Source organism: Nannospalax galili, unplaced genomic scaffold (genome assembly GCF_000622305.1).
Source record: "Nannospalax galili isolate Female #2095 unplaced genomic scaffold, S.galili_v1.0 scaffold315, whole genome shotgun sequence".
NCBI lineage: Eukaryota > Metazoa > Chordata > Mammalia > Rodentia > Spalacidae > Nannospalax > Nannospalax galili.
Genome location: NW_008336851.1, coordinates 326,328 through 353,213, shown reverse-complemented (window position 1 = coordinate 353,213; position 26,886 = coordinate 326,328). Strand labels below are relative to the sequence as shown.

At 50.2% G+C, this 26,886-nt stretch overlaps 3 protein-coding genes across 11 annotated transcripts in view; 1 reads left to right on the top strand and 2 right to left on the bottom strand.

The window, feature by feature from the left end:
- The window catches only part of LOC103732651 (endothelin-converting enzyme 2), a 37,216-nt gene extending 34,361 nt beyond the window's left edge, over positions 1 to 2,855 (bottom strand). The window contains exon 1 of one of the 2 annotated variants that reach the window (XM_008831285.3): positions 2,587 to 2,855. In XM_008831285.3, the coding sequence (XP_008829507.1) occupies positions 2,587 to 2,782 (196 nt within the window). In that variant the 5' untranslated portion in view covers positions 2,783 to 2,855. The remainder of the gene's footprint in view (positions 1 to 2,586) is intronic. The other variant, XM_008831284.2, reaches the window with a different exon arrangement.
- Positions 2,856 to 2,864: 9 nt separating this feature from the next.
- Positions 2,865 to 10,665, top strand: Alg3 (ALG3 alpha-1,3- mannosyltransferase). Of its 2 annotated transcripts, none has more exons than XM_017797683.2 (10): positions 2,865 to 2,962; positions 3,313 to 3,640; positions 6,585 to 6,684; positions 6,765 to 6,912; positions 7,020 to 7,180; positions 7,804 to 7,924; positions 8,344 to 8,549; positions 8,715 to 8,791; positions 10,056 to 10,200; positions 10,325 to 10,665. In XM_017797683.2, the coding sequence occupies exons 2-10, from the start codon at positions 3,550 to 3,552 to the stop codon at positions 10,485 to 10,487; spliced, it is 1,212 nt and encodes a 403-aa protein (XP_017653172.1). In that variant the 5' UTR covers positions 2,865 to 2,962; positions 3,313 to 3,549; the 3' UTR covers positions 10,488 to 10,665. The 2 variants fall into 2 exon arrangements, with proteins under 2 accessions (XP_017653172.1, XP_017653170.1); XM_017797681.2 differs by having other exon boundaries at positions 3,313 to 3,677.
- Vwa5b2 (von Willebrand factor A domain containing 5B2) lies at positions 10,662 to 26,038 on the bottom strand. Of its 7 annotated transcripts, none has more exons than XM_008831273.3 (20): positions 25,911 to 26,038; positions 25,046 to 25,194; positions 24,791 to 24,961; positions 21,314 to 21,545; positions 21,001 to 21,158; positions 20,007 to 20,138; positions 19,648 to 19,772; positions 19,115 to 19,270; positions 18,588 to 18,698; positions 18,305 to 18,513; positions 18,111 to 18,222; positions 17,453 to 17,638; positions 15,260 to 15,431; positions 14,859 to 15,172; positions 14,123 to 14,312; positions 13,671 to 14,024; positions 12,238 to 12,375; positions 12,070 to 12,150; positions 11,769 to 11,989; positions 10,662 to 11,682 (listed from the first exon to the last, which is right to left on the bottom strand). In XM_008831273.3, exons 2-20 carry the CDS (start codon positions 25,182 to 25,184, stop codon positions 11,128 to 11,130), a joined length of 3,756 nt encoding a protein of 1,251 aa, XP_008829495.1. In that variant the 5' UTR covers positions 25,185 to 25,194; positions 25,911 to 26,038; the 3' UTR covers positions 10,662 to 11,127. The 7 variants fall into 7 exon arrangements, with proteins under 7 accessions (XP_008829495.1, XP_008829497.1, XP_008829496.1 ...); XM_008831275.3 differs by lacking the exon at positions 25,911 to 26,038 and adding an exon at positions 25,723 to 25,757; XM_008831274.2 differs by lacking the exon at positions 25,911 to 26,038 and adding an exon at positions 25,388 to 25,548.
- Positions 26,039 to 26,886: the final 848 nt, after the last annotated feature.

Genomic DNA, 26,886 nt, shown 5'->3' with positions numbered 1-26,886 from the left:
TTTTGTCTTTTTTTGAGACAGGGTCTCCTTGTAGCCCCAGCTGTCCTGGAACTCACTATGTAGACCAGGCTGGCCTCGAACTCACAAAGATCCACCTGCCTCTGCCTCCTAAGTGCTGGGATTAAAGGCGTGCGCCACCACACCCAGCTTATTTTTGGTCTTTTTAAGACAGGATCTCCCAGCTGGCCTGGCACTCATTATGTAGACCACCAGGCTTGCCTTGGTCTCATAGAGATCTATCTGCTTCTGCCTCCTGAGTGCTGGGACCAAAGACATGCACTACCACGCCTGGCTACAGAATCTAAGTTCTTTTTTTTAAAAAATATTTTATTTATTATTTTTATTTTATGTGTATGAGTGTATTACCTGCATGTATGTGAGTGCACTCCTGTCATGCAATGACGTGGAGATCAGAAGAGGGGCAGTTCGTAGCTTCCATGTGGGTGCTGGAATTGAACCCGAGTCCTCTGCAAGAGCAGTCAGTGCTCTTAATCGCTAAGCCATCTCTCCTGCCCCCAAAGTCTAAGTTCTTAACTTCTAGATTATACTTTCTTTCTAGTCCCAGTTGTCCTCTACTTCACAAACTGAATAGACAGGCACACACATTAGATTATTTATACCTTACAGATATACTGGATGCTTATGAAATATTCCTTTCACTTAAGTATTTCACTTAAATATATCCAGGATTTTACAGAGAAAAAAAGAATTTTAAACTAAATTAGAAAGCAACTCTTTGCTCATTCAAACTTCCCTAAGGACTTCCAGGTCAACAATGGGAGAAAACCAGCAAATGGGGCAGCTGGACCCTCTCAGAGATCTGCCTTGCAGCCTAGCACTTCTCTTTGAGAAACTACACCAACATTAGCTGCAATTCCCCCATCAAACCTCAAAAGGTGCTGTTCCACCCTCCCTTATGGTTTAGAACTAAGCTGGGGTTCAAATAAGTGGTAATTCCCCCTGACAAGGGTTCCAGGTGCCCACTGGTGGGAAAAGAAGAGCTCTAGGTATTGTGTTCAAGGTGCCTGTGCGGTTACAAGAATTAGCAATCCTGGGTGTTGGGTGTGGTGGCATACACCTTTAATCCCAGAGCTAGGGAGGCAGAAGCAGGTGGATCTCTATGACATGAGGCCAGGCTGGTCCCACAGGAAGCCTGTCTCAAAAAAATAAAAAATAAAAAAACAACAAAACAACAACAAAAAGCAAACAAACAAAAGATTTTTGGGAGGCTAGAAAGATGGCTTAGTGGTTAAGAGCACTGGCTGCTCTTACAGAGGACCAGGGTTCAGTTCCCAGCATTCAGCAGGTGGCTCACAACTGTTTGTCATCACTCCAAGGGATATGACAGCCTCTTCTGACCTTCTCTCGCACTAAACACAGGTGGTGCACTTACATACATACATGCAGGCAAAATATTCATACATATAAAATTTTTTTAAAAATCTCAACCATGGGGCTCTAGAGATGGCTCAGCAATTAAGAGTACATACTGCTTGCAGAGAATCCAAGTTTGGTTCCCAGTACCCACAATGAGTGTAGGGGCTCACAACCTCCTGTAACTACATACAGCTGCAGGGGAATTCCAACACTCTCTTCTGGCCTCTGTGGGCACCTGCACTCAAGTACACACACACACACACACACACACACACACACACTCAGAAATTAAGAGTACATACTGCTTGCAGAGAATCCAAGTTTGGTTCCCAGTACCCACAATGAGTGTAGGGGCTCACAACCTCCTGTAACTACATACAGCTGCAGGGGAATTCCAACACTCTCTTCTGGCCTCTGTGGGCACCTGCACTCAAGTACACACACACACACACACACACACACACACACTTTAAGACAGTATCTCCCTGTAGCCCCAGCTGGCCTGGAACTCACCAGGCTGGCCTTGAACTCAGAGATCCACCTGCCTCTACCTCCCGAGTGCTGGGATTAAAGGTGTGTGCCACCACGCCCGGCCCCTAATTATTTTATTTCATTTTATTTTTTTCGGAGCTCTACCACTGAGCTAAATCCCCAACCCCTATTTTATTTTTTTTAAGATTTATTTTATTTAAAAATTATAGCCGAGCCGGGCGTGGTGGCGCACACCTTTAATCCCCGCACTGAGGAGGTAGAAGCAAATGGGTCTCTATGAGTTCCAGGTCAGCAAGGGCTACAAAGTGAGCCTCTATCTCAAAACAACAACAAAAGGATTCTCAGTCCCATTTTTAGAAATGGAAACTGAGGCGCACAACGGATTCAAGATTTGTCCTAGGTTACACGGTTAATTAGTGTTGGAACTTGAAGTGGATCCTCAGAGATGAGCTCTCCGGTGCCGGAGGCTACCTCCGGAGTCTGGGACCCGGTCATTTCTCACGCTGAGACACCAAAGGGCTGTCTTTTTCCAGAGGGCAGTCGATCTCTTACTCTTGTTTGCCCTGGCTAAATACAGACGGATTCTGAAGGTCTTGGCTCGGAACTGAGGCGTCCTCGCGGAGGAGAAAACAGACGGAGAGGAAAGCAGACGAAGTCTGGCCAGGCAGGGCCGCCGCAGCCAGCGTCCCCAGGTCAGACAGAGCTGGGACTACCCACCTAGCACGAGGATCCGGTCCTCAGGCCTCAGCTCCGGCTCCAGGAGGGCACGGAAGGAGGCGAAGTCCCCAAACCACTCGTAGGGTCCCGAAACGGCCGCGTCCTTGTAGCGCTGGTCCCAGTACTGAACCTTGCAGTAGTCCAAGTTCTGCTCGGGTAAGCACGGAGCGGACGCGGGGGCTGGAGGAGAGGCCATGCTCACAGCTGCCCCGCAGCTAGAGCCGGGATGGAAGAGGCCAATTAGCGGAGGCAGGAGACGGGAGGCGTGGCCTGTGTCTCCGCCCACCAAGCATGGTTGCTCAGCTCTAACACGTGGAACTTCCGTCATTTTCTAAGCTCAATTTTGAAAATCCTCCGGCTGGAAAACCACTGGATCGTGAGTCTTCCCTTTGTACCGCGCGTCTACCACGCGAGCACATTTCCTCCTGTGACTCACCCAGGCTCTTCACTGCGTCCTCTCACGTTCGGTTTGGACAGTTCCTTCCATTGATTAGTGAAAGAGTCACTTCTTCCCAAGACATTTTGAACACTGTAGGAAAGTGGCAGGGGCGCAGAAAGGAACTTTGCCCTCCAGCATGAGGGCAGTTACTCTCGATACGGGCTAAGTGGAATGTTGAGCTTGGAGAGCAGGGGCTAGAAACTTGTTTTTCTGGGCAAGCTTGCTGGTATTTTAGCGCTCGTGTGCCCCGGACACTGAGAAGTAAAACTTTGTTTCCTTTATAACAGAGTGTAGACCGCCGAAGGAGCTAAATGTAGAAGAAATAAACTGATGGAGTAAAGGATTCTGGTTACTCGGGTCATCTTTTGATCGGAGGCTCAACGCGAGGAGCGGAACCTAGTGTGGAAGGGCTGGGTTTCCTGCGTGGTGGGAACACAAGAGCGGCGCACGGTCAAGATGGCTGCTGGACTGCGGAAACGTTGTCCGCCGATTTCGGCGGCCCAGCCAGCGGGTCTCTGGAGACAATGGCTACAGCGCGCTTGGCAAGAACGCCGCCTACTGCTTCGGGAGCCGCGCTACACGCTGCTGGTGGCCTCCTGCCTCTGCCTGGCAGAGGTGGGCATCACCTTCTGGGTCATTCACAGGGTGGCATGTGAGTTCGCTGAAGGGGCGAGAACCGGAGGGAGGGAGACACGACCCTCTTACGCAAAGTAGATTACAGCGCATTCATTCATTTCCAGAGACTCATATCTTTTATCAAGAGTACTGAGCCTACTTGTCAGAAAATGTGGCTATAATCTCTCAAAAGGCCGGCGGGGAGGGCGGGGGGGCGACCCTAAAGATTACCCACTGCATTGCACATCCAGCTTGCCAGGCTAGGAAAGCAAAATCAGCCTGGAAGTCGATTCTAGCCAGTCAATGTGCTGCTTCAGCTGCTCCCTGTATGTATTCTTGGACAGTCGCTTTGCCTCCCAGGTACTAGGTTTTTCATGCATTTAATTCTTAGGTCGTGAACGTTTCTTCTGATGGCTGACATTTTGTGACCATCTGAGTCCAAAATAGGCATTGCTGGTGGCTTCTGTCCAGAAAGAATACAGACACTGGGGTCTAGGCCCCAGGGTTTCTAGCTGAAGATGATTCATTGGATACATGATTATTGTTTATTATATGCCAGATATACAGTGTTGAATAAGAGATATTTCAAATTTGGATATGTGGACCTGAGCAAGGATATGTTAGCAGGCACTCAGAATACATCATATTCATCATGATAGCCATAAGACAGGTTGCCATAAAAGGCCAAACAGCCATAAAAGGCCAAACAGTTCCAGCACTGGAGAGGCTGCAGGCCAGATGAGGCTACATTGTGAGACTCTGTCTTAAAAGGGCAGAAGTTGGTGGGGGGAACAGCATGATGGTGCCTTTTAATCCCAGCAGTCCAGAGTTAGAGACAGGCAGATATCTGAGTTCAAGGCCAGCCTGATCTACATAGTGAATTCCAGGCCAGCTGGGGCTACAGGGAGAGCCTATCTCAAAAAGGATGAGGGCTTTGAAAGTCAGAGAAAGTTTGATATTTGTCCCCCCTTTGGAAAGTAGGTAAGAACTAGCCGGGTGAGGAGGAAAGAAAGATGAGGGGAGGGGCAGAGCCCTCTAGGCAAAGAGAATTCTGTATCAGAAACCTCTATCAAGCCGGCATGGTGGCACATACCTTTAATCTCAGCAAGGCAGAGATCAAGGCCAGCCTGGTCTCCAGGCCAGTTGTGGCTACAGGGAGACCCTGTCTCAAAATGATAAATAAATAAATACAAAAAAATAATAGGTTTGGTGGCATATACCTGTAATCCCAGGACTTGGGAGGCAGAGGCAGGATGATTGCTACAAGTTCAAGGCCAGCCTTGCACAGAAAGACCATTTAAAAAAAAAAAAAAAAGCTGGATGTGGTGATTTATACCTATATTACAAACACCCAGGAGGCTGAGGCAGGAGAATTGTATAGTGGGTTTCAAGCTAATCTGAGCTCCAGAATGAGAAAGAAAGAGGGAGGGAGGGAGGAAGCTGAGATGGTTCAGTAGGGAAAAGTGCTTTCTCTATAAATTTCGTAACCTGAGTTCAATCCCTGAAACCAACATAAAGATAAAAAGAGCTGGGGCTGGAGAGATGGCTCAGGGGTTAAGAACACTTGTTCTTGCAGAAGACCCGGATTTGAATCCCAGCACCCACACGGCAGCTAACAACTATCTGTAACTCCAGTTCCAGGGGATCCGACAGCCTCTTCTGTCCTCTGTGGGACTGCACGACACAGGTGCACTTACCTACATGCAGGCAACACACGCATACATATAAAATTTAAAATAAATAAATAAAAAGAGCTGACTCTACAAAATTGTCCTCCTATCTCCATCCACATACCATAGCATGCATATAGCCACACACACTTCATACATATCACATACAATAATAAATAAATATGCTAAAATTTAAAAAAAAAAAAAAAAGGAAAGAGAAAACCAAGCTTAATGGTACACATCTGTAATCCCAGTAGGGAGATGGAGGCGGGAGGATCAGAAGTTCAAGGTTATCCTTGGCTACTTTGTGAGTTCAAGGCCAGCCTGGGACACATAAAGACAGAGAGAGAGAGAGAGAGAGAGAATGAAGGAAGATATTCAACACTAACCTCTAGTCTCCACATTTCATGTGTACCTACCCCTATAAGTGAAAAAACATGCAAAAAAGAAAGCAAGAGAGAGCAAGCCTGACGACTTTGAAGAACTGAAAAGGGAGCTAGAGAGATAGCTCAGCAGTTAAGGGCACTGGCTCCTCTTGCAGAGGACCTAGGTTCAGTTCCCAGCACCCACATGGCCGCCAACAACTGTCTATAACTCCAGGTCCAGGGGATGTGGCACCCTCTTCTGCAGGCAAAACACTCATACACATAAAAAAAAATTTTTTTTAAGAACTGAAAGAGAGAGTAGGATATAACAATGATAATTGGTTTGTGATACTACTTGTGGAACCCAGGAAGGAGAGTAGTTTTGGAGTAGGAAAAACATGAGTTCAATTATAGATATTGAATTTGAGATACCTGGATTCATGGGGTTGGGGAGATGGCTCAGCAGGTGAAGTGTTTACCATGCAAGTGGGAGAATCGGAGTTTAGATCTTCAATAACCACATAATTGCCAGGCAGGTGGTCCACCTGCAATCCTACCACTTGGAAGGCAGAGGGAGAGGATCCCTAGAACAAACTGGCTAGCTATACTAGCCCAGTCATTGAGCCCAGGGTGACATAAGAGACCTTGACGCAGTATGTAAGGTAGAAAGTGATGGAAGAAGACATAATATCAACCTCTGGTCTCCACACGTACATATGCACACATACACACATGCATACATGTGTGCAAACCTCCCAGAGAATGTCCTGTTGGCCATTAGGTAAGAAGTGATGGAAGAAGCCCTGGGAATGAGCTGGTACTCTGTGCTTTGGTGGTCTGGAGGTTTGGGGGTTAGAGGCAGACAAGTTCTGAACTCAGAAGTAACTAGACCATGTTGTCCTCTTCCAGACACAGAGATTGACTGGAAGGCCTACATGGCCCAGGTGGAGGGTGTCATCAATGGCACATACGACTACACACAGCTGCAGGGTGACACCGGACCTCTTGTGTGAGTGAGGATAGGAGGTTTGGGGAGAATGTGAAGGCTGATTAGCTTGACCTAGGCTCATAGTCCCTCTCATCTTCCAGCTACCCAGCTGGTTTTGTATACATCTTTATGGGCCTATACTATGCTACTGGCCGAGGCACTGACATCCCCATGGCCCAGAACATCTTTGCTGTGCTCTACCTGGTCAATTTGCTGCTTGTTTTCTTGATATACCATCAGACCTGCAAGGTGAGTTTATGCTACTAGGACCAAGTAGCCCTTGCCTGAAATGATGAGTCGGGGGATGACCCAGATTTAGGGAGCTGACCTTGTTCCCCAATGTATTTACCCTTCAGGTACCTCCCTTTGTCTTTTTCTTCATGTGCTGTGCCTCTTATCGTGTCCACTCCATCTTTGTACTGCGGCTCTTCAATGATCCAGTGGCTATGGCACTGCTCTTCCTCAGCATCAACCTCTTCCTGGCTCAGCACTGGTGCTGGGGCTGCTGCTGTTTCAGGTTGGTACCTTTCCTTTCTAGCTACCTGTCACTTTGGGCATATCGTTTTGTTTTGTTTTTTGTTTTTTGTTTTTTTTCTAGACAGGGTCTCACTGTACCCCCAGCTGGCCTGAAACTCACTATGTAGACCAGGTTGGCCTTGATCTCAGATCCACCTACCTCTGCCTCCCAAGTGCTAGGATTAAAGGTATGTACCACCATGCCCAAGGTGGGCATTTCTATATCTTTCTCCCCAATTTTCTGCAGTAGAGGGTGTAAGGGAGTAGCTAGATAATGTTGGTCCCTTTAGGCCTCACTGAGCAGGTCTAGGATCTGTAGACCATCCCTCTTTCCCCATGCCCTTCCCTCCATCTTCTCCCCAGATGTCATCTATTGTTGGAGCTGATCTTTGAACATTGTAAATATGTCACTCAGTATGGTGTTCAGTCAGTCTGAACATAGGGGCTAGATGTCACACTGGCCATCCCCCCAGCTATCTTACTCTCCCCTAGCAGTTCTTAATGGGGACTGCATCTTGCTGCTTGCTGGCCTGAAGAGCGGAGTCTCTATGGGCTGGTGGTCTTTGCGTGGAGCTCATAGTCCTGGAGCTCACCTTCCACCCTCCTCTCCCTTACCCATTCTAGCCTGGCAGTCTCTGTGAAGATGAATGTACTGCTCTTTGCCCCTGGGTTGCTATTCCTTCTCCTCACCCAGTTTGGCTTCCGTGGTGCCCTCCCAAAGCTGGGCATCTGTGCTGCTCTTCAGGTACCTCTCCATCATGTTCCCCCTACTGATGAGAAAAGGCTACTTTTGGGCCTCCTTGAATATTGGGGGGCTTCCTCAAAGCCAACAGACAAGAGTTTGCAGTTGATTCTGAGCTGGGCAGCCACTCTCTGTGCTTTAGGGTCTATGGCCACTGAACTTGGCAGGCCTCTCAGAGGCTTCCCAGCTCTCCCTGCTTCAGCCCTGGTGGAATTTCAAGGAAGGCAGTGCTGTTGCTGCCTTCTAGGCTTCCCTGGGTGTCAGGGATGAGGGCAGGGGATGGGAGTAGGGAGACTTTCTTGATACTCCTATCGAGAATAAGGGAACTTTAGGGCCTTCCATCTCACTCTACTCTCCTAAGTGCCTACCCTGAAGGCTGGGTGCAAACTTTGCAGCTCTGTTGGCATCATACCCATCCTCAGGTGGTGCTGGGGCTGCCTTTCCTGCTGGAGAACCCAATTGGCTACCTATCCCGCTCTTTTGACCTTGGTCGCCAGTTTCTCTTCCGATGGACAGTGAATTGGCGCTTCCTTCCTGAGGCCCTCTTCCTGCATCGTGCCTTCCATCTGGCCCTGTTGGCTGCCCACCTTATCCTCCTCTTGCTGTTTGCTCTCTGTAGATGGCACAGGTGAGAAACGAGGGTCAATATCATAAGCAGATTTGGGGAATGGCATGAAGAGCATAGGCCTTAAGAGTAATTTGGGGGATATATTAAGTCCATGGGGGGTACATGTGAATCTAGAATTTGGCCCACAATAGGGGCCTGATAAGTGTCTAAATGGCTTCTTTCCAGGTCAGGGGAAAGTATCCTGTCACTGCTGAAAGACCCTTCCAAAAGGAAAGTTCCACCCCAGCCCCTCACACCCGATCATATCCTTTAAATCATGGAAAGGTAAGTTTTGATCTCTCCAAGTACAAATGGATCCTGGTCTGTGGGCCTCTGGTGGCTTGTGACCTCAGGAAAAGAAGAGGAGCCCATTTGTAGAGCTCCTCTGCAGCAAGCACTGTTCTGAACACCTTTAGCATTGCAGCATATTTTAGTCTTAATTCTAAATATTGAGCCATCATTATGAGTACATAGACCTTCTTTTTGGTACTGTCCAAAGATTCCATATATCCTTATATTTAAAGCTTACCAGAGACCCTGAGTTAGGGAGGTACTTTTATTGTCTTAATTTTTAAAATTTTTATTCATTATTATTTTTTAAATTTTTAAAAATTTATTATTTTTATGTGCATAACAGCAATCTTGCTAAAGTATTTGGGTGGGGTCTGGTTTTTAAAATATTTTTTTTATTTTTATTTTATGTGTATGAGTGTATTGCCTGCATGTATGTGAGTGCGCCCGTGTCGTGCAATGCCGCGGAGGTCAGAAGAGGGCTTCGGATTCCCCTGGAACTGCTGGAACTGAAGTTAAGGAGCCGCCATGTGGGTGCTGGGAATTGAACCTAGGTCCTCTGCAAGAGCAGTCAGTGCTCTTAACTACTGAGCCATCTCTCCAGCCCTTTATTTTATGAGTGTATTATGCCTGCATGTACGTGCGCTCATATGCAGTGCCCCAGAAGCCATAAGAGGGCATCAGATCCCCTGGAACTGGAGTTACAGATGGCTCTTAACCACTGAGCAATCTCTCCAGCCTATTATTATTATGACTATTATTATTATTATTTGGTCTTTTTGAGACAAAGTCTCCTTGTAGCTCCAGCAGGCCTGGAACTCCTCCAGTTGCCACTCCGCCTGCCTTGAGTGCTGGGATGAAAGGAGTGTGCCACCTTAATTTTATAGAAGGCAAAAATTAAAGCTCTAAGAGGCTAAGTATCTTACCAGCTAGTAAGGGATTCAAACTCTTTAGGCCATATCGTCCTGTCTCTGTACTAAACTGAAAGATCCAGAGAGGCTGTGATGACCAGGCTGGTCTCAGTCTCACAGAGATCTGCCTGCCTCTGCCTCTTAGTACTGGGATTAAAGGTGTGTGCCACCATGCCTGGTTTGAGGCTGTGAAGCTTGTCCAAACCATACATGTTGGAATGGCAGAGCTGGGGAGGTTTCTGAGCCCAGAACTTTTGCCACTCTGCTTTGAGCCCCCATCCTGAAACCTTTCTTTTCCTGCCCTTGGCCTTAACCATCAAATTACAGATTGTTTCTACCCTCTTCACCTCCAATTTCATTGGCATCTGCTTTAGCCGCTCCCTCCACTACCAGTTCTATGTCTGGTATTTCCACACACTGCCCTACCTCCTGTGGGCCACGCCTGCACGTTGGCTCACACACCTGCTCAGGTACTGGATGGAACAACCAGGCTAGAAATCTCCTCATCCCAAGGCTGTGACCATGGAGGGATGGGGGATGGGTCCAGGGCATGAGAAGCCCTTGAAACTAGATGAAACTGTTTCTCATCTCCAGGTTACTGGTGCTGGGACTCATTGAGCTCTCATGGAACACATACCCATCCACATCCTGCAGCTCTGCTGCCCTGCACATATGCCATGCTGTCATCCTGCTGCAGCTCTGGCTGGGCCCACAGTCTTTCCCCAAGAGCATCCAGCCTAGCAAAAAAGCCCACTGAAATCCGCTCCTTTCCTTCTGGTATGCTTTCAGGATCATGGGTGGAATGGACTGTGTGGTCTTCTGAATAAATAGTGCCAAGCCCACCTCTGTGAGCCTACATGGAGACAGTGGTAGCTAGTGTGTAGACCAAGCTGTGAGGAGCATCTGCCCAACACATAAAGAACTCATTAAGCAGTCCTAAGAGGCACTTTATTGCATAGGATTTGGGACTGTGGCTCTCTCACCTTCCACTCCTGCAGAGAGCTCAGCACATAGGGAAAAAGGTATGGGGTGGGAGGAGAGGGAAGAGACCACAGGCAGGCACTTTCTCTGGTGGTAAGGGGATTCTGGGGAGGGGATGAGAAGCAGTGGAGGACAATATACACCTTTTTGCAAGGGGGGGGGGTCTTTTTGAGACAAGGTCTTTCTATAGCAGCCACAGCTAGTCTGGAACTCACCAGAAGACCAGGTTGGCCTCAGTCTCACAGAGATTCACCTGCCTCTGCCTTTGCCTCTGCCTCCTGAGTGCTGGGATTAAAGGAGTGTGCCACCACACCTGGCTCAACCACCAGCTTATTCTTTCCCAGTACTGAGAGACTGGCCCTGGGTGGCAGTGATGTAAGTGTTGGGGAGTCGCCAGCCAGAACTTCAGGCAGCCCTCACACACTGGATGGGTTATAGCACAGCAAATGTAGCTGCAGATTCTGGTCCCAGTGGCGCAGTAACAGGAACAGCCCCTGGGCAGCAGCTTTGAGGGCAACCAGATCAAGGCCATCAGGCAGGCGTTGGGCCCTTAGCCAGCAATCAGCCTTTGATGCTGTCAGTTCCCATTCGCCAAAGGCAGCTGCGCAGCGGTGCTCCAGCCAGGCCAAAGCCACTGCTGTGGCCCATGTGCGGCCCCGCAGATCTGAGCCTGAGCCACCTTGCCCTTCCACTCCATCTGAGGCCTCAGTATCTGAGCCCCGCCCACTGTCTACCTGACCTGGACCCTCAGAGCCTGAGCTGGGGGAGGGGCTGCAAGAGGCTGTGGCACTGTCACCCTGGCCAGTACTAGGGCCTAGAAGTGCCCAGGGAGATGAAGCTGAGGTGGGACTGAGGCTGGCCCGGTGTGCAGCAAAGGGTGAGGCTCGGCACAAGCGTTCTTGAGGAATGCACACTGCAGCGCAGAAGGGCTCATCCAGGCGGAAGGAACCTGGTGCCTCTTGCAGTCTCACCTGAGGAAAGAGGAGATGGGGGGAGAGGGGAGCTGAGACAGTACCCTGGCAGCAGCAGTACCACCCTCCACCTCCGGAGTCCTCACCAAGGGTAGGTAGTCATGGTTGCTGCCTTTGCTATTGCCCTCACTGGCCTGGCCCTTATTGGGGCTATAGAGTCTGTGATGATGGACACCGCCCAGGCTGAGCCTGGGGGAGGCTGGAGGCTGAAGGGGCAGGTGATCAGGACCTCCAGTAGATGTAGATTCCCAGAAAGCTGACTTAGAGTTGTCATTTAGGTCCAGGTCCCAGGCACCTGCAGAAGAGCCTTCCAGAAGTCCTACAGTAGAGCTACCCAGTACCACAGAGTGCTCTGTGCCCAGCCCTCTCCCTATATTTCAGCCATACCTTTAGAGTGAACTGCTTTGGGCAGAGAAGCTGCAACTAGATGACCTTGAGAAGCATAAGTTCCTGAGAGTTCAGCTGGCTCTGTGGGAGCACAGGGTCAGGTTTGTCCCACTGAGTAACCAGTAAGGTGAGAGCCATGCCTTTGAGGTCACCAGGGAAGGACCCTACCTGAAATCCACACCTGCAGGGCTCCAGGCAAGACCTCCCTAGTGGCAGCATCCACAGCAACAGGGCAGGTAAAGCAGGAGGGGGCAGAGCTGACCTTACTTGTCTGAAGGGCTCGGAGCCAGGACCTTCGGATATGGCCTGTGGATCCAAGAAACAGCATGCTCAGATCCCACCCTCTATAGAATGGGTCCCATGGCTTCTCTCTCAGCTTACTTTTTTTATTTTTCATTTTTTGGTCTTTTTGAGACAGGGTCTCCCTGTAGCCCCAGCTGTCCTGGAACTCACTATGTAGACCAGGCTGGCCTTTAATTCACAGAGATCCGCCTGCCTCTGCCTCCCAAGTGCTGGGATTAAAGGCGTGCACCACCACGCCCAGCTCAGCTTACTTTTGAACAGAGTGGATTGCCGTCTTTGGTCCAGAACCAGCTCTCCCTAACTTTGACAGTAGGCTGAACCCTCAACCAATAGTTAGTCCGGACACCACTCAGATTAACATTACCTGGTGCCTTTTGTTGAGACTGCCTTGCCACATGTTCATAGCTAGAACTCACTATATAGGTTAGTTTGATTCTCCTGCCTCTGTCTCTGAATGCTATGATATAGGTATGTGCTGTGTACCACCACACCGAGCTTTTTTTTTTAAATAGGGTCTCACTATGTAGCCATGGCTGTTCTGAAACTTGATATGTAGACCAGGCTGACCTTGAACTCACAGAGATCTGCCTGCCTCTCCTGTGATTAAAAGCATATGCTTCCACATCTGGCTTTTTGTTGTTTTTAACAGGAGCTAACCATGTAGCCCAGGTTGGCCCAGAACTCTGAATGCTCCTGCCTTAGCCTACCAAGTACTGGGATTTCAGGCATACGCCACTATACCCAGCATTCGGTGCATTGTCTACCACTCATTTTGGCACTGTCCAATAGAACTTTATTCAAATGTGAAAATGTTCTATGTCTGAATAATCCAATATGGTAGCCATTAGCCACATGTAACGATTGAGTACCTAAAATGTGACTAGTGATTATGACAGACTGAGATTTTAACTTTGATTTTAATAGTCTTCTTGATAACAAAGATCTGTTTTCATGTTATGGGCACTTTATTATTACAAGATCATGTTACCTTTCATATTAATATAAGATCATGTTACCTTTCTTGTTGGCTGCTAGGAAGCTTGCTAATTTGGGGTCCCATGCTTGCAAGATTATGTAATTGAATAGTATGTATCTTCTAATATACCTTAATTCTTAGTTTCCTTTCTTTTCACTTTTTCTCATTGCTCTACTTGAATTCTTACCTTGTCAGTACAGTGTGTAACCTCAAATCCTTTGTGAACAAAGCAAGGAATAGAGTGATCTAGCACATGGATCTCTACCTTTGCCACTTTCTGCCCTATGTCTTTGAGCCTTGGCTGTGTCCACTAGCAACTCACCCTGGTCAGTTGTGGTCTCAGCCCCTCCTCGGAGAGCCAGCCGTTCATTGTCCCGGACCACAGAGGCTGCTGTCAGCCGGTGGAATGCTTGATCCCATGCAGCTTCTCTTAGAGGGGGTGATGGAGGCTGTAAGCCATCCCTAGGCCCCCAAAGCTCCTCCAGTTCAACACCCACCTCCCAGCACATTGGCTGATCCCCACACAGAGCCCGGATCACCACATGGCAGCGTGGAGCCTGGGGAGGCAGAGGCTCTGCTGGAGGGACTGTTTCCCCATTGGGCGGCACAGCCTTGAACAAGAAAGATGGTTCCATCAACATATCCCAGTCTAAGGGGGCTGGGGAGAGCAGGCTTCCTGGGGAGAGATGTAAAGGGTATAGGCAATGTGGTACACTGCATTCCACTTCCCTACGGCTTTGGTATCAGGAAACTCAGCTTCCATATAGCCCTTACCAGAATCATCCAGGCCCTGACCCAACTGTTGTCCTGGCTCAGGGCCTGATCCGTCTGGTACTACATCTAGAGATGGGTGCCGGGGTCGACCAGGGACTGGGTTTGCCCTGCCTAGTGGAGATGAGAGACTTCGGCCAGCTAGAGCTGCTCTGTGCTGTCGGCCCAGCACCTCCGCACTTAGGGCTCCCACCTGCACATAAGATGTGGGAGGTCACTGGTTAAAGAATGTAGAATTCCACTGGGCATGGTGGCGCACGCCTTTAATCCCAGCACTTGGGAGGCAGAGGCAGGTGGATCTCTGTGAGTTCAAGGCCAGCCTGGTCTACATAGTGAGTTTCAGGACAGCTGGGGCTCCAGGGAGACCCTTTTTAAAAAAAAAAAAAAAAAAAAAAAAAGTAGAATTCAGGCCATCATAAACATGCAGCTGGCTACATGCTCTGTCATCTAACTCCATTACTTCAGGTTGTTTCTTGACTGTTATGTCTTCTCTGTCTAGCTGACTTCCTTATTCTCCCTGACGTAGATTACTTTTCATAGTTAGCAGAGTTAGTCATTCTGACCCTGAGCCCCCATAATACCATCCCTGTATTCACCACTGGCTGTGTGATATCATCAATATAGATTTACCCATCTATCTCTAGCTGGACTTACTAATAAACCTTGCAAGGTGCCTGGTATACAGCAGGTGCTAGATGTTTGCAGGATACATGATGGATGAATGTGGGCCAGATCTTACCTTGAATGGAGATGGTGGGGGTACAGGAAGGGGGCAGGATCGGGAGCCGGCAGGTTCTACCCAGGCCAGGCTGCGGCAGCCCTGCTGTGAAGGTGGATCCAAGGGAAGGCTACCATCAGAGGAGCCAGGGCCCTGGGAGCCTGGGGACTCGCTACTGCAGGTGGATCCTGGGCCTGGTTCAGGGCTGGCAGAGCAGTGAGTAAGCACATACTGCTCCCGGATGTATGAAGACTGGAAGATGCGGCGCCATATAGCTGTGTCTGAGGAGGGATTGAGTCCAGGGTCTGTGACTGGATCTGTCAGAGCATCAGTACCTGTTGGGACGCAGGAGGAGAGTGAGCTCAGCCCTGACCCCTCCCATTGCCCTCCAGTACAGCTATATACATTGTTAGGGTACTCACTCTGCTCTGAGTCGCCAGCAGCCCATGGACTGGACAGCTCTGCTGACACAGTGCCTGTTCCCAGTGGCTCTGTGGTGTGTGTGGGCTCAGTGCCAGGGCTGGTGACAGATGGTGCTTCCTCTGGAGATGGGAACACTGAGCCACCCAAGCTCTGCCAGCTAGGCTCTTGGCCCTGGGGAAAATATTGAGGAAAGAATTGGTTGTAGCCTTATGCTACCTCTTTCCAAGCACAATTCAAGATGTGTCATAGCAAGTAAAAGCTAATAATCCAAAAGCAAAAGGTCAGTATTGATATGGAAGAAACAGGGGGCAGAGGCAGGCAGGTCTCTGAGTTCCAGGCCAGCCAAGGCTGTGTAGTGAGACTCTGTCTCAAATAAAAAGAAGGGCCAGCAGAACAGCTCAGTGGGTAAAGGTGCTTGTTGTGCAAGCCTGACAACCTGTGTCTGATCCCTGGCACTCATGTAAAAGTGGATCTGAGTCCACAAAGTTGTCCTCTGGTCTACTGTAGAATGCATACACCCAGACATAAGTAAATACAAATGTAATAAAAGTGTGTGTGTGTGTGCACTCACGCCGAGTCCCAGGGATTGGACTTGTGTCATCAGACTTGTCAGCAAGTACCTTTACCCACTGAGCTGTCACCTTAGTCCAAATAATTTCTGGTTGTGAGCAGGAGCCTTTAACAGCTGTGCCAGCTCTCCAGTCCAGCCCAAATAATGTTTTTTTTTTTGTTTTTTTTGGTTTTTTTTTTTTTTTTTTTTTGAGATAGGGTCTCCCTATAGCTCCAGCTGGCCTGGAACTTGCTATGTAGACTAGGCTGGCCTTAAACTCACAGAGATCCACCTGCCTTGGCATCACAAGTGCTGGGATTAATGATGTGTGCCAGCACACCCAGCTCCAAATAACTTTTTTTAGTATTTCATTTATTGTTTTGTTTGTTTTTTGTTTTATTGTCTTTTTGAGACAGGGTCTCCCTGTAGCCCCAGCTATCCTAAAACTTGCTATGTAGACCAGGCTGGCCTGGAACTCACAAAGATCCGCCTGCCTCTGCCTCCCAAGTGTTGGGATTAAAGGCATGCACTACCACGCCTGGCTCATTTATTATTTTTATGTGTATGCATGTATTGCCTGCATATAGGCAAGTGCACCCGTGTCATGCAATGCCCTCGGAGGACAGAAGAGGCTGTCAGATCCCCTGGAACTGGAGTTATAGACAGTTGTTAGCTGCCATGTGGGTGCTGGGATTCAAACCCGGGTCTTCTGCAAGAACATCTGGTGTTAACCTCTGAGCCATCTCTCCAGCCCCCCCAAATAATTTTTAAAAAAAAAGTAATGGTGGTTGCATGACTTTAGTCCCAGTACTTGGGTGGCAGAGGCAGGTGGATCTCTGTGAGTTCAAGGCCAGCCTGGTCTACATACTGAGTTCCAGGCCAGCTGGGGCTGTAGGGAGACCCTGTCTCAAAAAGGCAAAAAAAAAAAAATGTTTTTTAAAGGAAGAAGTGGGCTGGAGAGCTGGCACAGCTATTAAAGGTTCAGGCTCACAACCAAAAGGAGGAAACATACATAGTTCTTCTAGGGAGGTACAACTTTTCATAAAGTAAGAAATGCTGTATCTCAAGTGCCAAGTATCCTGCCAAGAGTATTCAAGTCGTATCATTACAACAACCTATGAAACAGTATTTACATAGGAGGAAATGGGCTTGGGAGAGGTTAAGTGACTTTCCTAAATAGTGACAAATTGGGAATATAAGTGGTACCAATGGAAAGCTCATCCATCCCCAAGTGTCACAGGAAATGTCTCAGATGGTGCTTCCTATAAGGCACTGTGTATTAGTAAGGTGCTTGCCACCGTATCTGATAACCTGAGTTCAATTCCTGGGGCCTGCAAGATGGAAGGAGAGAGCCAACTCCCACAAGCAGTCCTCTGACCTCCACATGTGTGGCATGGTGTGTATGTGTGTGCACACAGGCACAAACATAAATAAATGTAATTTAAAATTTTTTACAAGAAAATCAAGTGCAACACTACAGGGTAACCCACTGCAAAGACCCATAAGAGGAGCAGAATGCAGTCACTGAGGATCCCAAGGCAGTCTCTAGGAGACCATAGAGGTACCCAGCAAAGAAGGGGAAGAAGGGCAGCAAGGACCTCAGCCACCCAGGCCCGTCTAACATGCCCCAGGGTCAGCCTACCCTGAGAGAACGGGGTTGGAAGCCATCCACCCTGAAGAGTGAGCAGTAGCCGAGCAGCTGGTCCCCAGGGTAGAGTGCTGGGATCTCCCGGGGGGTCAGCAATGCCTCCACAGCATCAGGCACAAACCAGTCTACGGAGATGTCACTCAAAGCAGGTTCCAGTGCCTTCCGCAGAGCCTGTACCAGCTGCAAGGAATATCCAGAGAACATGAGAGAAAAAGAGATGTCACAAACAGAGCAGGCAGACTGCCCTCTGCCCAGCCCTGGACTGATGAGCAGAGTGAGGTTAGGGTCAGGAGTTGGAGCAAGTGAGGAAATTGAGTGTACGGTCCTCAGGACTTGATCTTTCTCCTGGCCTGAGCTTTGTCACATGGATGAGAAGACTTCTTGAGGCTGAGCCTCCATTCCAGGTCATGACAGAGTTGATGAATGGCCAGAGGCTGTATCCCCACACCTTCGGCCCTCCATAGCCCTACCTACTCCCCCAGCATCAGTAGTTCTTTTGGTTCATAGCTCAGGGAAAGGAGAGACTGGATTAGAAAGAAGTCCTAATGAAAGTGCCAAGACCCCATGGCCTGATCAGGTTCTGCTTAGATTCCGTGTGTAATTCTGGAGAAGACTTCCAGGAATAGGGAACACAGTCCAGGCTCAAACTCACCTTGGGCTGCAGTCTCTCCCCAGGCCTCAGGAAGTAGGCCTGCCCCCTGCTGAGGACAGACAAACCGTGTAGCAGCTGGTGACAGGCAGGTCCCAACCCAAAGGAGAAGCACCTGATGGAAGGGAGACTGCTGTGACCTTCAAGATTACCTTGGAGGTACCAATCTTAGCTAGTTAGATCAGCCCACTCCATACCTGGCTGCCCCTCTATGCCACCTCATGAATTCCAGGGCTTGGTGGGTAGTAGCAGCCATGGGTGAGGCAGCAGTGATCAGAAACAGCTGCCGAGGGTGGGCCTTGTGCTGGGGCTGCCCCAAGGCCCAATCCAATACAGCCAGAATATCAAGGGAACTGCTCACAGCCTGGAGATTCTCAATGTTCTCACAGATCAGCTGCACAGTGTCCTGGAGACAGAAGGCTTAGGTTGGGCTGGGCTGAAACATTTCCATGAAGCCCCCAAAGCCTGACCCACACTCACATCACTACAAGGCCGGCTCTCTGGGAAGAGTGGCTGTACCAAGGTCCCAAACAAGGCTAGGTTGACCAGTGTCTGAGCAGGGAGAGACTTCACAGCCAAAATGATGGCATCCTGGAGAGGGCCAAGGAGAGGAGCATGAGGAAAACCCCACGGGCACTGTGAGAGAACAGGGGACATCAGTTTTTTATCTTCTCCAGGCTGTGATTAAAAAGAGGGTTGGCGAGCTCACATGCGCATGGGAGAAAGACTGCATGAGTGGGTTCCTGGGAATATGAGGGAGTCTAGAAGTATGTGAGAGACATTTGGGTATGGGAACTCTGGGAGGGGGTTTATGTGAAGTCTGAGTATCTAGGTGTCTCTCTATATGAGACAAGCTCTTGGACTCTGGGAGGGACCTTATATATGTATGAGGGAAGTGGAATCTGGTCCCTCTTTGGGCAAGGGAACTCTTGACCTCGAAAGGCTGGCCCCAGCCTGCTTCATCCTGCTGCCCCACCCATGCCCAGGGCTGCCTGATCCCCACAGGCCTTGTGTACTGCACTGCTGCCATCCAACAGGAAGAGGAGCTCCCGAGTTGCTGCACCCAGGTGTCTAGGCTGGGATCTCAGGTCTGGGCAGAAACTCAGCACCAGCACAGGGTTCAGCAAGATGTCCTTATGGAAACGTCGCTGCAGGAACCACACCTGAGTACAGGAGACCAGAATTAGCCTGAATCAGGTTTAATGCAGCTCTGTCTAGGCTGGGCCTAGACAGCCTTGGGGTCATTTTCTATCTGATTCACCTAGAGGGGGCTCCTTTCTGTAGCAATCTGAATGAAGGCAAGTGACTGTTATCTGCCTGTGTTAGACCCGCCTCCATGCTTGGAGACCAGATGGACTCATGTAGGCTCTCCTAGGATAATCCTCAGCTGCCTTCTGTGACGGTGGGGACCGCTATAGAAAGAGCTTACTGAGAACAGAGGCCCCCACCCGTCAGACACGAGCCTGCCTGCCTGTTCCTCATGTGTAGTTGCAGCCAGCACTGAAGCCTGAGGCCAGTCCAAGATCCCATTCAGCCATACCTGCCGTTCCCCATCACTGTCTCTTTGCTGCAGCCTCTGGAAATCACGGCGGGCCCTCATCTGGGCCTCATACTCTGCTGAGCTTAAGCTGCCGGCCTCTAGCATCAAGTGTGGCTGATGGGGCTCTAAGAAGAAGGGATGCAACTCTGTCAGGGAAGTACCTGCTTCTGGACCCCAACTGCCCAGTCCTTCTGTCGTAAGGGGACCCTGCAAGCTTAGCCTCCCTGCCTCACAGGACCCATCCTCAGAGATAACTTGGTTCATCTTGCCTGGAGTTCTGAAATCTATACTTAAAAACTGATTCCCAGGTCATTCCTGAGCATATCAGAGCTGGTCTACCATGTGACCCCCTCTCTTACCACTGGGATGCAAGAGGATCTCCAAGGCCCGATCACATGGGTGGCCCTCTGCCAGGGTGACACAGATAGTGGCTGCAGAGCTGGCATGAGGGAGGGCATCTGCACGCAGGGCATGAGAGGGGCTCTCCAGGCCTGAGGGACAGACAGGTAAGGAGGAATGTTGGTCACTTTACCTCTGGCCCCACAAGCATAGGCCTTGCCTTCCTGGATAACAGTGCCTATGGACAGGGTTTGTGACTGATTCAGCTGAGTTTTCAGAGTCTGATCTTTAAACTTAGACAAGAAAGGCTATATTTGCTTTGAAGGGCTAGAATGTGGGTTCCCAGTTCTGTTCCTGGTTGGTCAAAGGATATAACCAATTGCACAAAGGAACTCCATTCTGTCACTGGGACTGGTCCCATTCTAGGTATCTCTCTTGCCATTGGTGAATGGAGTGGTATATAAATATATTACACTGAAAACTAGTATGGGAGCCAGTTCAGACTGATCAGTGAGGGCAGGAAAATCAGGAGTTCAAGATCATCTTTAGCTACATAGCAAGTATGAGGCCAGCCTGCATGAGACCCTGTCTCAAACAGACAAGCAAAACAGAAACAAAAATATTAGTCGGGGTTGTTAGGTAAAAGGTGGGGGGAGGTTGGAGATATTGCTCATCAGATGGCTGCTCTTGCAGAGGACCTGGGTTCAGTTCCCAGCACCCACTCTGCAGCTAACAATTGGTAAGTTCCAGTTTCATGGGATCTGATACCATCTTCTGGCCTGCCCGGACATTGGCACAGGTACACTTACATACATGCAGGCAAAACATTAATATACAAAATAAAAATAATATTAACAAATAAGTGGCCAGGGAATGCTCCCACTAATAGACTGGAGGGTCCCAAGACAGATTGTCTTTGCCTTCTTTTCACAGTTCTTCCCACCCATGAGCCCTGAATTCTTTCCCAGTCTGCCATACTGGGAGGAGTAGAAAGGCTAGGCCAGATACACCCACCTGCCAGCAGACATGGCCCAGTCACCAGCATCTCAAAGGAGAAGGTATATGGGGCAGGGCAGTGGGCAGGGCCTGAGAACACGTCTGGGGAGGCAGTTGGTTGCTCCCAGGCCAGCCCTTCCTCCTCTGGGCTGGACACCCCAAAGCAGCTAGTAGGGCTGGAAGGGAGCAGAAAAAGGGTCACTGACCTACTCTGAAAGTCACTAGCCCCTCTAGCTGACTGCCCCCCACCCCTCCTCACCCCATCCATCCCCTAGGGCCCCCTCACCCGAACTAGACCCAGAGAAGCTGAGGAAGGGATGAAGAAAATCACCATAGGCCCAACCTGTCGTCACAGAGCCCTGGAGGCCTGGGGGCCCCTGTTGGGCCTGGCTGGGCCAGTGGGGTGAACACAGTGGGTAGGGCCACATGCATCACCCCATCAGGCCTGGAGGGCAGCTCCCGGCTACTGCACAGGGTCACTGTCATGGTGCCAGCCGCAGCAACAAGGCCTGTGGGCAGTACCAGCGTGGACCGAGCCTGGGCGAGATCCAAGACAAGATGACCTATGATAAGGAAGAAAAGGGGTCAAAGAGGGTTTAGAAGCAGAGGGGATGGGAGAAAATAGTAGTGGGGGTAGGTAATGTGTCACAGAGCTTGGTCAAAGGGGACTTTGTATGGTTGGTAAGACACAAGGCAGGATGATATATGAAGTGGATGATGGTAACAGAGGCAGGTTGATGATGCTGGAGCGATCTAGTTATTACCAGGCAAGAGTACAAGGATATCACAGCTAATAGAGGAGTGAAGGGGGCATATCCATTCCTAAGGTCCTGGAGGGTGTTTCCTGCCCTGCCTGCCCTTTCCTATTCAGTCTTCACTTACCATCATCCTGAAGAGTCTGTCTTGTGGACCGACACCTCCTTCTAGACTGGGACCTGATCTGTTCACAAATCCCCTGCTTATGGAAGGCCAGGGATTCCCTGATGCCTTTTGGAGTTTCTAGCTTCTGGAGGTGGCTAGGGGTAGCAATTTGCTTAGAAGCAAGCTTGAGAACACAAAACTGCATTTTCTTTCTTTTTTTTTTTTTTAAATGTGTTTGAGTGTATTGCCTGATAAGTGCATCTGTGTTGTGCAATGCCTGAGGAGGTCAGAAGAATGGGTCCGATCCCCTGGAACTGGAGTTAGGGACAGTTGTTAGCCACTGTGTGGGTGCTGGGAATTGAACCCTGGTCCTCTGCAAGAGCAGTCAGTGCTCTTAACCGCTGAGCCACCTCTTCATCCCCAAAACTACATTTTCTTACCAAGTAAATACAGGCCATACTTAGAATATAGGTTTCTTTGAGGACTTGGGGGTTAAGAAAGTCTCCATTCCTGTCTGATGTGGATATTATATGTAACGGGCTGGCCCCAGTTTGCCATTACAGACTTGTTTTAACTTCTCCACAATAATCATTTGTTCATCCTTTCCAGAAATACTTGCTGAATAAGTGAAAGGAAGGACAAAATGTAAAGAAGGAAGATAGAAAAAAATAAAAGGCTTCCATTGTAGCCACTGAGGCCTGATGCAGTGAGAAGATTATACAGAGTGGGGCTTTGAGTCTCAGCTCTGTGACTTCTGTGTCCCTTAGCAATTCTCTTGGAAGCTTTAGTTTCCTCATCCATAAAATGGGGAACAATGGGAAACACAACTACACCTCAAAGATTCAGATAAGATCCCTGTGCCTAGGTTTTATAAACTGAAAATCACTATCAACATGAGGTGCTGTAATTACCATCATCCAGGATAATCTGTTTATAAGCCTTTGTTGTTTATGGCATCACCCCTACTTTTCACTTTTTCAATTCCTACTTTTTCAGTCAAATGTTGGCTTCTCTCTCTAAAACATTGCTCAGTCCTGAGCCTAGGTCTTTATTCTTGCTTCTACCTACCTGTGAGAGTTAAGCCAACTCTCAACACCACTGGATTCTGTCCCCCTTCATATCTGGGAGTAAGTCATGTGGGCAGGAATCAAATGAGTATATGAATGAATAAACAAAAGGATGGAGTGTAAACCAAGAACACAGCAGAGGGCAGGACTTTCATCTCCCCCAGCACTTACTGGGTCCCTTTTCCCATGTTCTTTGTGAGATGATGGGACTTGGAGATGGCCAAAACACAGTGGCAAGCTCAGGAACTAAATGCTTATCTGAGAGACAGAAATGCAGATGCAGGGACAATTACTCCCCCTCTTAAGTGCTTCAGACTGGGGAGTAAGAGAAGAGTGTGATCAGTTATTTGTGTGGAGTAAGGGGGAGTTTCTCAAGGATAAATGTTGGAGTAAATCTGAATCTCAAAGAACAAGTACAAAGGTACTAGTGAGAACCAAGGCAGACAGTAGGGATGTGTAAAAAGTATACATATATAGAAGTAACTTTGTAAGGAAGCATTTAATGTATCATGTTTTCAGTGTATTATGTGCCTGGTTCTGTGCTACTGTCTTTATATACATGTTTTTAACCTTTCAAGAGAGACTATGATGTGAGACATGTTAGAAATCTTTTTGGGTCTCCTTGTAGCCCCAGCTGGCCTAGAACTCTTATGTAGACCAAGCTGGCCTCGAACTCACAAAGATCCACCTGCCTCTGCCTCCCAAGTACTGGGATTAAAAGCATGTGCCACCACGCACAGCTAATGTTAGATTATCTTTAAAATTGATTAAATGATTTCTTCAGCCTGAAAAAAAGATTCTCCATGACTTAAAGCCAACAAATTGATAAAGCTTGAAATTACTGTTATCATTAACAGTAGAAAGACACAAATGTTTCTGTGATACTGACAAAATGGACTCAGGAAAGGATTTCTTGTCTATTTTGTGAAACTCTATAGGAAGCCAGGGCGGGTGAGATGGCACATGCCTTTAATCCCAGCACTTGGGAGGCAGAGGCAGGTGGATCTCTGTGAGTTCAAGGCCTGGTCTACATAGTGAGTTCCAAGCCACCTGGGGGCTATAAGGAGACCCTGTCTTCAAAACAAAACAAAACAAAAAACTGTGTAGGAAGTCTCAGAATAGCATCTGGTTCATTATAGTCATTCCACTAAAATTTGTTCAGTGAATGTTCCATGTATATTGCACAGCACCATGGACATCTACTATGGTATAGCTGTTTATTTCTCTCAGTAAGTTACTTTAAATTCCAAATGCTGGGACTACAGGTGTGCTCCATCATGTCTGTCTGGCACAGAGATGTGGAATACTTCCTGGCTTCCTGGGGCCTCCATTCTCCTGGGGTAGCCATAGCAATAATACAATTAACTGTTAAACACACACACACACACACACACACACACACACACACGAAAGTTAGTTTAAAAAACAAACAATAAGAACCTGTGTAAAAGTGCTGTGGTTCCTGGTGTGGGAGGGAGGCTAGAGAGACTGAAAGAAATGAGTGAAATTGCATTTGATTCAGGAGCTAGCCAGTACACAGGTCCACAAGAGGCTTCGCAGAGGTGTGCTTGGGAGGGCCAGCTTGCAGACCCATGCTCTCCTTGCCACACCTTGGAGAGACTGGGCAGTGAGGGTCAGTGGTACCCTCTAAGCTTTGTACTGCTTGCCTTCTCAGTCTCCCTTGCTGCGAACCTCAGACCAGCCCTGGGCCATCTTCCTCCAGCACCAGGTCCAGGCCAGGTGCCCACTCCATGACTATTGGGTAAAGGGATGAAGCAATGAGTGGAAAGTTAAATTGATGTCCGGAAAAAGGAAGCAAGATGGGTGCAAGAACGTAAGCTGTGGCTGGCATTGAAGGGCGCCTGCTGCAGTGAACTCACCCTGCGCGCAGCGGCGGGGCCTGGAGGTCCCCAGTCCCGGGCCCAGAGCGCGGCAGCAGGCGGCCTGTGAGCGGCGCCTGCTCTGAAGCTGGAAGGAGACGCGCCGTCCGGCCGCCTCCGCCTCGAAGCCCGACACCACCTCTGCCTCGGCCAGCGGGTACACGAAGACGCCTGTGAGGAGGAGAGGGCAGAGCGCGGCCTCGAATCCTCGCCGGGCGCTCGCGGCTCCCTCCCCTCGCCCGCACTGGGCCTCACCGTCCACTGGCTGGGGTTGCGGGTTGCGGTAGGTGAGCCGGGCCCGCAGGCTGAGGCAGGGTCCGTTGGCGTAGGCCCGGACCCAAGAGTCGGTGAGGGGCAGCGGCGTCCAGCTGGAAGGGCAGTACAGGCCGGGCATGGTGCCCACCCTGCGCGAACGGCGGCTAGGTGAGGGCCGCCCCACCCTGAAAGCTAGTTACGAGAACCTCAGCGGGTCCCGGACGCTAGCCTGCCGGGGGCGCGAGGCTAAGCCCGGGGCTCCCCCCGCGGGACGCAGGCAAGTGGCGTACGGAAAAGAAGGGGAGGGGCAGCGAAGGCGAGAGGGGCATCCTCGCGGGTTACCTGGGAAGCCGGAGCTCCGCGCAACCGCGAGCAGCGCGGGGACCCGGGGAGTGCAGGGTTAATGGTTAACCCGCACTCCAGGCGCCCGGCAGTCCCGCTGCGGCTGGGGGGGGCACAGCTGTTCCTGCAGCTCTCCGCCCCGCCCCCCGTACCTGCCCTGTTCCTCGGGGCCCCCCCCCCCCCGCTGCCAGCTGTCGGAAGTGGCGCGGGTGGAGAGATGAAGATGCTCTGGGAGAAGAGCAAAGGTTTAAAGGGCCAGCATCTTCCCAGGTGCCCCGAGCTCAGCCCGGGAACACTAGGGCCAGGGTGAGACGGGGAGCTGAGGGGCTGCAGACCGATTTGGAGGGGTCGAGGCTGGGAGAACAAGACCCGGAGAGTGAGGACCGCCTTTGGAAGGTGTCGCGGCAGCAGTTCAGAGCGGTCCGGAGCCCCTCTCCCCACCCTGGCAAAGCTGGCCTGAGCATAAGTGGCTGATGCAGTAGTCTTGGGATCGCCCCCTCCCTCCGGGCAACCCCAGCCTCACCGTCACTTCGCCGAGTTCCGGGCGTCGCGACCCGACTAGAGTGGGGGGTGCCGCCGCGGGACTCCAGGCAGCATCGGAGCTCACAGCTGTCCCGGCGTGCGCTGCATTGCGGCTGAGCTACTGCAGCCCCTGCGGGGGCGCCGGCCCCTCTGTCTGTAGTCCCGCCCGGCGCCCAGAGGCCGCCCTTCCAGCCTGCCTTTGCCCCGCCCGCTGCGTAGGGGGCTGTGGCTGTCGGGCCGGCTCCGAGCGGCTCCCGCTCCTGCCCAGGCCGCCGGAGACAGGCGGGACACCGCAGGGCAGAGAGCTCCTTCCTGCCGCTGCACAGCTCCCACCCGTGAAGGGACAGAGACCCCATCGCTTCATCCTTCACTAGGCGAGGAGTTCCGTGAGTGCGTTGGAGCAACTGAGTCTGCCACCCCCAGCACTGCATTGCCCCACCCGTACCACCCCGCCCTGGGTAGCCTCCCATTCACTGCAGTGACTCTTCCCTCATCACCGCAGTGAACATTCTTCATGCCCGTTTTTCTTTCTAGAGCGGGTCTCTTTTCTTTGCAAAATACTGAGAAATTAGTGCAGAAAATCCCTTTCCCTGCAAGTGCCTTCAGTCTGTGTGCTCACTAAGTGACTACTCCCCTCAATTGAGGTTTCATTACTGTAGCCCCACCAGGGAGCAGCCAGCCCCTGCAGTGCCATCCCCTATCTTTGCTGGGAGTGGAGAGGCTGTGCAGGATGGCGGCTTCCTTGCCGGAGGGCCTTGAGAGCAAAATCATCCAGCGGTCTCAGGGATGCAGACTGACCCTGTCAGAGCAGTGACCCCCATTCATCAGAGCAGCGCCCTAGGGAAAAACATTCTTGTTTGAAAAACAGGTCCCAGCCTGACGCGGTGGCTCATGCCTTTTTAATCCCAGCACTGGAAAGGCAGAGGCAGGTGGACCGCTGTGAGCTCAAGGCCAGTCTTGTCTGCATAGTGAGTTCC

Bases quoted from the DNA above. Each gene is read 5' to 3' on its own strand.
- Alg3 (XM_017797681.2), top strand. From the start codon at position 3,482: ATGGCTGCTGGACTGCGGAAACGTTGTCCGCCGATTTCGGCGGCCCAG. The intron at 6,685-6,764 runs GTGAGTGAGGAT...CTCATCTTCCAG, and splicing joins GGTGACACCGGACCTCTTGT to CTACCCAGCTGGTTTTGTAT. The intron at 8,550-8,714 runs GTGAGAAACGAG...GCTTCTTTCCAG, and splicing joins GCTCTCTGTAGATGGCACAG to GTCAGGGGAAAGTATCCTGT.
- Vwa5b2 (XM_008831273.3), bottom strand. From the start codon at position 25,184: ATGCCCGGCCTGTACTGCCCTTCCAGCTGGACGCCGCTGCCCCTCACC. The intron at 18,699-19,114 runs GCCTGTGGGGAT...GGCCCTCTCCAG, and splicing joins GCAGCAGTGCAGTACACAAG to GATGCCATCATTTTGGCTGT. The intron at 17,639-18,110 runs GTGAGTTTGAGC...TATTCCTTGCAG, and splicing joins GGGAGAGACTGCAGCCCAAG to CTGGTACAGGCTCTGCGGAA.